Here is a 10,918-nt window from a genome sequence, read left to right as displayed (position 1 = left end):
TGGAATGGTCCCCCCATATAGAAATATTTTTCTCTGTATATAGAAACAAAGAGATCAGGCCAGCAGGTTCTGGCTTATCCTTCTTGTGGCTATGCTTATTTCTAGATGGAGAAATGTTTCTTTTCCTCCAGTGGAGGAGAGATCCATCCTGAATCAGATGCCCCTTGCGGTCTCAAGCGGTACAGCCCACAGAATTCCCACTGCATCTGTTTTGTATGTGAACGAGGCATCTCACTAATTAGGACCTCACTACTTAACGGTTCTTAAATCCAAACCTTCAATGCTTTGATGAAGAGGTCCCGGAAGGTTTTCATTGTATTAAAGATATCTTCCAAAGACAATTTGTTTGGGTCCTCACAGAGGTAAGCTGCGAGCAACACCTTCTTCGCTTCAATGGCTTCAAACTCGTCCTCTAGCTTCTGGTTGGCATTTAGGCTATCCTGAAAGACATGGAGGTCCAAGTTCAAACAAACAACAACGAACTGAACTGACGTAATGGAGGAGACCTCCAAGTCCTGTGCGAAGTACCTTCAGTCCCTCTTACACCAACCTGAATGGGTGTTCCATACTGGGCTTTCACTTCTTCTGACGATGACAACAGCTTCCGTTCCAGTTCCCGCAGTTTCTTGACATTGGAACTGGATTCAGAATGTATCACATCCAAGTTGATTCTGAAAAGAAACAAGATTGAAATTTTGGCTTCTGCGTTTCTTCTTGCACACTGGTGCCCTTCAGATGTTGTGGACTGCTACGTGTTACGCAGGGCCTGTGTGTGAGAATTTCCCAGAGAAATGTGCCCTAATTGCACAGAAAATGAGTTGTATGTAAGAGCCCCTTGCATTATGCCTGTGGAGCCTCAAACCAGTTTTCTCACCATGAGGACATTCGCTACAGGTAGCCTGGAAGTGCTTACTGGAGATTGGGAGTGGGCAAATTTGGGTGTTCTGGAGACCAAATTACCCCTCAGGGGAAAATTCCTCCCACCAAAAGGGGCACTGCTGATTTTGCCACAAAATTTGGCTGTGCAATGGCAAAAAAGTGGTGAATTTGCTTAAAATAGAGTGATCATATGAAAAGGAGGACAGGGCTCCTGTATCTTTAACAGTTGTATTGAAAAGGAAATTTCAACAGGTGTCATTTGTATATATGGGGAACCTGGTGAAATTCCCTCTTTGTCACCACAGTTAAAGCTGCAGGTGCCCTGCCCTCTTTTAAATCTGGTCACTCTAGGATAGCTCCTGCAGCTTTAAGTGTTGTGATGAAGATAGAATTTCACCAGGTTCTCCATATATACAAATGACAACTGCTGAAATCTCTTTTCTATGCAACTGCTAAAGATACAGGAGCCCTGTCCTCCTTTTCATAGGGTTACCCTACTTAAAAACACTCCCCAGGAGGCTCCAAAGAGTGAGATTTTGCTTGAAAATGAAGTATGTGTTCCTTCCACACCTTGCAATGATTCCTGCATTGAGCAGGGGGTTGGACTCGATGGCCTTATAGGCCCCTTCCAACTCTACTATTCTATGATAGTTCCCCGACACCTTGTTTTGCTGGCGAACATGGGTGGGAGGGTGCTGTTGCACCTATGTCCTGCTTGTGGGTTCCCTGGTTGACAGCTGGTTGGCCACTGTGGCCTGGTTCAGACAACACGCTAAACCACGCTGCTTAACCACAAAATGGTTAATGGAATGCATTAAGGTCAATGCATTCTGTTAACCATTTTGTGGTTAAGCAGCATGGTTTAGCGTGTTGTCTGAATGGGGCCTGTGTGAACAGAATGCTGGACTAGATGGACCCTTGGTCTGATCCAGCAGGGCTCTTCTTATGTTCTTATACTTTAGGAAAATAGTTCCTATTATTTTTTAGGGGAAAAGCTCCTAGTTTAGGAGAATAGCTCCTATTTTTGCTGCCACAGCATCAAACCTTGGCAGTAGTGGTGCTGGGGCCATTTTGGCCACAAAAAAAGCTTGGGTGGGGGGACGGGGAAAGCAATTTGTGTGTACCATGGACCGTGTGTTGCTGTTTAGCCCAGCAATACTTTACCCCTGGTATAAAGTATAACAATCAACAGATTTTGCCTATTCAACGTGCTGGTGAGATTTATTTGTCAAATTTGTTGTTTTCCCCTTGGGAGAAAAAACAACTTTTAAACATATAAATATATCCAAACACACAAATGCAGACAGAGACAATGCTGCCCTACCTACCCAGCTGCCTTCGAAACATGTTCAAGATCTTTGGGAAGCTGCAGCAAATCTGTGTGATTTTTTTCCACTTCCTGAACAAAAAACAAAAAAAGGAAAAAAGACTTTAGTTTTCTTGCTAAACAGTCTTGTCACTGATGACAAGCAGAACTATCCTAACCCCTGCCAATGATCAGCACAGCGGAGATCTATTGGTCGGGTGGGGCTGCCGGCCCCCAAGGCCACTGGCCTGGCCCACCTATGCAAAAAGCCTAGCCATCTTTCCAAAGACCCTTGCTCTTCTGGCATGGCCCCGGATCGGATCCCATGCCGGTGCCAGCCAATAGCTGGTGTAAGTTTCCTTGCCTAAAAAAAGTCAATTACAACATTGCCCTTAAAAATCTGATTGGTGTGATATCCACTTCCAGTTATGGAAAATTCAACATGTCACTGAATTATTTTTTAGGGATCAATCTGTTTCTTAAAATGGAAACTTTTCAGCAGAAAAATATAGCAATGGTCCCCGCCCCCCCCATCAGTGCTTTCAAGCTTTTAATTAAACTTCTTGGCCACAATTCACAAAATGTCAAGCCAGTTAAAACTACAGTAAACTTAACATCATCATCTTTTTCCTAAAGCTTTTAAAACTTGATGTTGTTTGGACTTTACACTGTTAATTCTACCCTACCCTGTGCCTGTTTACCCTACCCAGTGCCTGTTTACATTCTCTTCCCCTCCTTATTGCTTTACTATGATTTTATTAGATTGTAAGCCTATGCGGCAGGGTCTTGCGACTTACTGTTTTACTCTGTACAGCACCATGTACATTGATGGTGCTATATAAATAAATCATCATCATCATCATCATCATCATCATCATCATCATCATCATCATTGTTTATTACATTTGTATACCGCCCCATAGCTGAGGCTATCTGGGTGGTTCACATTATGATCAATTGCACTAAATCAAAGAGCATCCTAAGTTACACAATGATGGGAGACCCCGAGCAGGACGCATGTCGAATTTCCCAGTGAGAAACAGCAGAAAACGGCCCAGTTTGCGTGTCATGGTGGGAAGTCGTGCGTTAACTCATTTAACGTAGGTTTCGCCAGGTTCCGTGCAGATGCACGAATTGCTTTCGTTTTGCATAATCGATCTCCGATCGACCCAACTGTAGGTTACCGTGTGATGTGCGAATCCAGACACTATGATCAGTTAACCTATGATCTGACACAGCGACCTGCAAATGGACTGAATACCTCTAAAATATGGTGGAGCAGCGTAATGCGCGTCTGGTTTGCTTTGGTTTCTGTTAGTTTGAGCAAAGTGCCGATCTTGAAGCCGTCGGCATCGCCCGTGTGACTTCCCTGAGAAAGAGAAAAGACACACAGAAAACCATGAACAATGCTTGCTACAGTCGTAATAGCGTAAGCACTGTATTACTGTTAATGAGTAGTACCTTTTGTTTAATAAGTACTTTCTTATGTTTAATGGTTTATGCTCGTTTATGAACTTTCTTATGTTTGCCTATTTGCAACACAATGGCGATATTCATTTTTTTTTAAAAAAAAATATACACTTTAAAAAGATTGCTTACATAGTTTAAGAAGTTTCCAACTTTGAGAATCAACTGGCAGAAAACAGGCAGCCGGTGACTGGCGAGGAGATCTGGAGGAATATAAAAGAGGTATTTTAAATGGGTGCAGTTTAGCTTGGAAAAAAGAGGCTAAGGGGAGATATGATAGAGGTGTACAAAATTATGCGTGGTGTGGAGAAGGTGGACGGGGAGACATTTTTCTCCCTCTCTCAAAAAATACTAGAACTTGTGGTCATCCATGAAGCAGACTGGTGGGAGATTCAGGACAAATAAAAGGAAGGACTTCTTCACACAGCGCATAGTTAAATTATGGAACTCACTACCACAGGATGTGGTGATGGCCACCAATTTGGATGGCTTTAAAGGAGGGTTGGATAAATCCCTGGAGGAGAAGGCTATCAAAGGCTACTAGCCCTGATGGTTATGTGCTTTCTCCAGTATCCGAGGCAGTAAGCTTGTTTGCACCAGTTGCTGGGGAACATGGGTGGGAAGGTGCTGTTGCACCATGTCCTGCTTTGTCGGTCCCTGGCCGATGGCTAGTGGGCCACTGTATGAACAGAGTGCTGGACTAGATGGGCCCTTGGTCTGATCCAGCATGTCACTTCTTATGTTCTTACGTAATGAGTGTAACCCTGCTCTCCCCTGGCAAGTTTAATTGTGTGGGAGGCAAATGCCTAAATGAGGCGATGGTTGCTATGCAGATGGGATTAGTACACTGCATACCAAACAGACAATGGCCCAATTCCATTTCAAATTATCTGTACCAGCCAAATCCGCAGACGTACAAAGTGCACAACTTCTCCAAGCTGGGTCTGCATCTTGGCAGGAGTGGACACGCATTTTCTGCACAAGCCCTGATGCATGCATTTGCAAGGGTTGGGTAGCCCAGCTTTCCCCCACTTGGTGCCCTTTTGATGGGTTGGACCAACACAGCATGGCTGGCCCCTGGGGGATGCTGGGATTTGCAGTCCAACACATCAGGAGGGCACCATGTTAATGACGACTGGGCTAGATAGGGCATGACCTGGCTTTCTACCAAAGCCCTGGAGCCATAGGGGCTATGATAGAGAACCTACTTTGCATGCAGAAGGTCCCAGGTTCGACTCCCAGCTTTTCCAGATAGGGCAAGGGGAAAATCCTGCCTGAAACCCTGGAGAGCCACTGCTGCCAGTCAGTGTCAACAATACTGGCCTAGATGGACCCAGGGTCTGATTCAGTATAAGGCAGCTTCTTATATTCCTAATTTGATTTCTTGGGATATCTAAGTTGGGAAGAAATTGGCCCCTTCCTCAAACTACTTGGAACACAAAAACTACATGGAACACAAAAACGTCTGTTCTTATTAAAAGGGGGGTGGATAAATTCCTGGAGGAGAAGGCTATCCATGGCTACGAGCCCTGATGGTTATGTACTAACTCCAGCATCTGAGGCAGTAAGCCTGTGTGCACCAGGTGCTGGGGAACATGGGTGGGAGAGAGGTGTTGCACTTGTCTCCTGCTCTGTCGGTCCCTGGTCGACAGCTGGATGGCCACTGTGCTGGAGTAGATGGACCCTTGGTCTGATCCAGCATGGCTCTTGTTGTGTTCTTACACAGAGGGGTTAAGCTCTTATTTATTCACCTTCGCAGGCCCTCCTGACTGTTTCTGCTTTGGGCTGCAGCATCTCCAGCAGAACGGACGTCTCTTCGCACATCAGCATGCACTCAATCCGCAGCTGGTAGCTAGAAGGGAGGAACAGTACAAACACCGCATTGTACATTCATCAGAACTAGAGTGAATACCTTTCAGGCTGGAAATGGTTAAGGAGCGTAGGAGGTAAACGCCATGTAATGAATTTAAATTGATCTAATAACCGGCTCAGCTTTCTCGCTGGCATTCCTAGAAAGTGGCAGGGACTGGAAGGTGGGGGGGAGGGGACAGAAACATCCATGTTGAGCCACATGTGAGATGCATCAACATAGGAAAGGTCTATTCATGGCTATTCTATACCAATGGAACCTCCAAATGCAGAGGTGCTATACCTGCATCCATGTTTACTGTTGTCTGGACACATGAAGCTGTCTTAAAAGAGCCAGATCATTGTTCTATCTCAGCCAGTATCTTCGATACCAACTGGGAACAGCTTTCAGGATCTTGACTAAGCCATAGCTAGATGGGGTGAAATCCCAGGGTGATCCCCGGGATCGTCCCTGTGCGTCCACATGATGCACAGGGGATCCCGGGATCAGGGAGGGATGATCCCTCCCTTGCCCCGGGATCTCACCCTCCCCTTTGGGCCCAGTTTTTCCGTGGTCTCGGGCAGAACATATGGCCGTGCACCGCAGGTTGACCCGGCTCCGCGCAATTCCTCGCGAGGACCCGGGAGGAGTGGTGCGCCCATCAGGGGTAGGGTGGGGGGAGTGGGGAAAATAATTTAAATTTAAATTTAAAAAATTACTTACCTTTTGCGCATGAGCGTTCATGCGCTGCTGGCCCTTTAATAAAAAAAATGGTGGGCGCGACGCCTCTCCTTCTGAGGTCATCACACGCCATGTATAAACAGAGGAGGGATGTTGCGATAAACACAACGCGAGATCTTCTCTCCTCTGTTGCGGGCTAACAGGTAGGTCTAGCTAAGGCCTAAGACGGACTGGACGGGCTATCTCGTCTCTCAAAATTATTTTGAATGAGGGCCCGTTCAGACGACATTGAGGGCTCTGTGGTTAGCTTAACCATGCTTCTCTGTGGTTAGCACTAACCAAAAACTGTATGGTCGCACACGACACCATAAACCCTGCCTGGTTCTTGGTTTCCTTAACCCCCAATCCGGGAACTACGAGCAAGAGGCAGAAGTTTCCATTTGCAGGCCAGGTTTTCTCAGTGATGGAGCTCTGGGGATCTCTGAAGGCTGGAGCTCGGAGAAGCCCCCCTCCCGGACGTCGTATCCCTCACTGGACAGCAGATGAAATTGGTGTGTCACCGTACAGGAAGCAGTGAGGATAGGGTAAAGCATGCCAACACCGTAAACCCTGCTGCTTAACCAAAAGCCCTTAACCAGCAGTTTTACGGTGTCGTCTGAATGGGCCCTGATTGTTGCTGGTTTTAAAACATAATAAAAATATATTTTGCAGTACAAACCTATACATGTCTACTCATTTGTAAGCCCCTGAGTTCAATGGGACTTACTCCCAGGTAACTGCGTATAGGATTGCAGCCTTAAGGTGTTTTATCATTGGTCTTGTTGTATTTGTTTTTTGTTGTAGATGTTGCCCTGAGACATAGGGGAGTCACGAATGGCAGAAATCATCATCATCATCGATTTTAATCAATCCCGGATCTGCCTTTTAGATTTGGCTGGTTGCTTAAAGTTGGCTTTAGATGTATGCTGTCTTCGTGTATATTGCCTGTTGTATGTTTTTATGGTTTTAAATGTTGTACATTGTTTTTAATGTTTTAATCTTTTGTAAACTACCTAGAGAGCTTTGGCTACGAGGCGGTATAGGAACCATCATCACCAAGCCCTCAAGGTTTTTTTATTTTTTACAGTAACAGCAGTTGCCTGCCACTTTCTTTCCTTTTCTTTCTGCTCCCCACTTTATTTACTAGCTTAAAAGCTGCTGGTTCTGTTGTGGCTTTGGTGTTTTTAAAAGGAGGAAAAAAGAAAAGGAATAGAAACGAAAAGAAAGGAGCTCTGGCCAAACTTCCCCAGGGTAAGTCCCTCCTGCCCAGAAACCATTTTGAAGGTTGGGTGGTGCTTTAACAGTTGCATAGAAAAGGGAATTTCAGCAGGTGTTACTTGTATGCATGCAGCACCTGGAGAAATTCCCTCTTCATCACAACAGTTAAAGCTGCAGGAGCCCTGCCCTCTTGACCAAATACAAAAGAGGGCAGAGCTCTTGCAGCTTTAACTGTTGTGATGAAGAGGGAATTTCTCCAGGTGCTGCATGCCTACAAATGACACCTGCTGAAAATCCCTTTTCTATGCAACTGTTGAAGATACAGGAGCCCTGTCCTCCTTTCCATAGGGTCACCCGAGTAGTGCTCCCCACTGAAAGGTATCAAAATAGCCACCCCAATCTGCCACCTGCAAAAGGGGCTGATGAACTGTGGGTGCTCGTTTTAGCTTGGCCCAAGTGTGACCGGCAATGCTTCTTGTAAGAAACATCTTGTGTTACTTTACCTTGAGTTGCTGAAAGGGCAAATTAAATCACACACATTTTTTAGTCCAGTAAAAAAATCTTTCAATTAATTAAAAAGGCACTGCCAATTAATTTGACAGTTTTTTTAAAAAAATACAAGTGAGCTACAAAAACTGCAGATGACAAGCACCATCTTCAGAGAGGCATTCTACTAAATGCCACTTGCTTTTGATGTATTGTTTTTACTAACATGCAAATTTAACGTGATAAATCAACAGACTAAAATGTACGATCGATTTCTTTAACTGGGAGATAGCCCTAGTTAAAAACAGTAAGGATTCACCTTACCTAGGAACTCCAAGGAGTAGGAGATAGAACTGATCTGCATTTGATAATTTTTCCTTTTCTTCTTTGAAGGATTTCAAGTTTTCTATCTAACAAAAACAGAGAAGTGTCAAGTTCCAACAGCATCATGCGTTTACATATTCAGTGGCTGCATACATGGGCATCAGGATAAACCTAACTCAACAGGAATTCAAAAGCTTTTGTTTCCATCTTTGTTTAATTGCAGCTTGTTGAGTTATCTAAATTCAACAGGAGCTTGGAAGTATTTGCTTTCATTTTGTATTGATTGCAGTTTGTTGTATCATCTGAACCCAACAAACTGTGGCTAATCTTAACTATGGACTGCAACTATGGTTTGTGTGAAACAAGCCATTTTTTGAGCTAATCAGTTTGCGTTCTCTCCCTTCAAGCTGCTTATAAAAGGAAGGCAGAACGGTCATCAATAATAAGCAAGAGCTACAGAAATACAGCACTGCCCACTCGTTTTGTGCTCAGAAGAGGACACTGGATTCCTCCTCATGGTTCGCTCTGCCAACCATTTTTGAACGTTCTTCTCTACCTTGACACTATAGAAATTATCCCTGGAGTCCTAAAACAAGCCATCTTTAAACCAGCTTAGGGTAACACTAAACTGTGGTTAACTGGAATTGGAAGCAAAAGCTTCTGAACTTGTCCTCCCAGCTGCACTGGAATAGGGGAAGGGAGGCTAGACAGGCTTTCTAACCACAGTTTCTCATGATCTCCCAATGCAACCACTGCTACAGAAAGAAGCACAGCATTTGCTTGTGTTTGTTAAAGAATTCTTACTTCATGCTTTTCTGGTAGGAGTTTCAGCAGCTGCTTGAGGACCTCAACGTCGAACTTGGTTCGGTCGCCTTTCTGAATCATGTCAACCACCTCCTGATTTGGGCTATGGATAAAAGAGACTGTGGATTAGACGGTACCACTGTTCCATTGGTTTATAAAAATTATGAATAGGGAGTGTGGAGACAAAGGGGATTTCCCCCCCCCTCCTTCTTCTGATTAGAATTCTGAGCTCACCGAATGAAACTGATTGGGCCAGTGGGTTCGGAGTTAAAAAAATACCTCTATAGTCATGGAATTCATTGCCATGAGATGTGCTGGTAGTTACTAGCTAAGCTGGGTTTAAAAAACGATTAGACACATTCAAGGAAGGTAGATCCTTTATTTATTTATTTATTGCATTTGCATACTGCCCCATAGCCAAAACTCTCTGGGTGGTTCATATAAACTCTCTGGGCGGTTCACATAATGACTGTCAGCCATGGCAGCTATATAGAACCTCCATGTTCCGAGTCTGTCTACCTTAGAATAACAGATGGTAGGGACAAACAATAGGTGAGACTTGTTGCTCTCTAGGGAGCAGCAAAAACCCCCAAACACTACCAAGGAATAACTGCAACCCACATCGAGCATACGGTAATGATGAAATGCAACTATCCTGTCCAGGAAGGAAAAAAATCCCAAGTAAATGCTGCAAGAATACACTACCACTGATTCAGTGATTCCTGGCAAACTGGTGCCCTCCAGATATCTTGGACTACAATGCCCATAATTACCAGCCAGCATGGGCACTGGCTACTCTGTCTGGTGGGAATTGTAGTCCTATACTGCTAAAGGGCACCAAGTTGGGGGAAAGCTGGCTGGCCTACAGCTTCTCTTAACTGCTTCAACAGAGAGGGAAGTTCCAGAACTCTTCTCATGATTTAACTGAGTGTCAAATCATTATAGGTGTCAAGCGCCAAGCCTTCGGTTGTCTTTGTAGCCACACAGTAAAGACAACGGCCTTAGCTAGACCTAAGGTTTATCCCGAGATCGTCCCGGGGTCGTCCCTGCCTGCTCTTGGGATAACCTGTGTGTCATTTACATGAACAGGGACGATCCCGGGATAAACCTTAGGTCTAGCTAAGGCCAGAAATAGCTTTTATTATGCAAGCCACAGTCAGATTGGGTTACAGACAGTCAGATTGTGCATCCAGCAGCAGCACAGAGCTAAGTTCTTTAGTCAGCTTTGCATAATACGAATTAGACTACAAGAAGCTACCTTTGATGAATACACTACGATAGGAAGCTGCAATGAAAACTGAGGCCAGCCGATAGTACGAAACCTGAGTAGTTTTTCCAGTTGCAACCTCAGGAAGGGTCTACCCTAGGGAACTCTTTTGAGCGGCCAACCTTGTGGAACATCTCACACCCCCAACTTGCTCCTCCCTCCTCACCCGATGGCTGATTTTTGAGTCTGTTACTCCCAGCTCCTCTCCCATGGTATGATCTGGCATTCTCATGGATGGAGAGGTCTCCAGGTGGCTTTGATCCAATTGATTAGCCGGCACCTGGACAGACTCCTCTCTGCCACTGTTATCCTGCCGTATCTCCTGCGACCTTAGTAGCTCCACCATCCCTTCCTCATCTGACTCTGAACCTGTACCCACGCCTTCTTGAAGTGCTTCTGCAGACATGTCAGGCCCAATCCTTACAAAAGGCGCTCCTTGTGTGTGTCACATGAAGTCTTGGATACACAGCAATGTTCGCATAAAACAAGGTGCTACAATCCGATGTATTCTAAATCTTACTGAAATTCAGAACTGAAATGCACAGACTAGGCACAGAATAGCACCTTTAGTTAGGATCAGAGCCAGCGTAGGACATTT

General features: G+C 44.9%; 1 protein-coding gene and 1 non-coding gene across 2 annotated transcripts in view; both read right to left on the bottom strand.

The window, feature by feature from the left end:
- Positions 1 to 263: 263 nt before the first annotated feature.
- LOC134393467 (inverted formin-2-like) overlaps positions 264 to 10,918 on the bottom strand; it is a 510,183-nt gene continuing 499,528 nt past the window's right edge. The window contains exons 8-15 of the mRNA XM_063118494.1: positions 9,054 to 9,156; positions 8,250 to 8,335; positions 5,404 to 5,504; positions 3,785 to 3,855; positions 3,447 to 3,554; positions 2,208 to 2,278; positions 551 to 671; positions 264 to 440 (exon numbers count right to left, since the gene is read on the bottom strand). Of these exons, the coding sequence (XP_062974564.1) occupies positions 264 to 440; positions 551 to 671; positions 2,208 to 2,278; positions 3,447 to 3,554; positions 3,785 to 3,855; positions 5,404 to 5,504; positions 8,250 to 8,335; positions 9,054 to 9,156 (838 nt within the window). The remainder of the gene's footprint in view (positions 441 to 550; positions 672 to 2,207; positions 2,279 to 3,446; positions 3,555 to 3,784; positions 3,856 to 5,403; positions 5,505 to 8,249; positions 8,336 to 9,053; positions 9,157 to 10,918) is intronic.
- On the bottom strand, positions 8,627 to 8,842 carry LOC134393868 (small nucleolar RNA U3). The gene has a single exon (XR_010025136.1). It is a non-coding gene; the product is annotated as a small nucleolar RNA U3 (small nucleolar RNA).

Source organism: Elgaria multicarinata, chromosome 2 (assembly GCF_023053635.1).
Source record: "Elgaria multicarinata webbii isolate HBS135686 ecotype San Diego chromosome 2, rElgMul1.1.pri, whole genome shotgun sequence".
Classification (NCBI taxonomy): Eukaryota; Metazoa; Chordata; class Lepidosauria; order Squamata; family Anguidae; genus Elgaria; species Elgaria multicarinata.
Note: the sequence above shows the minus strand (reverse complement) of the source record. Positions and strands in the feature narration are given on the sequence as shown.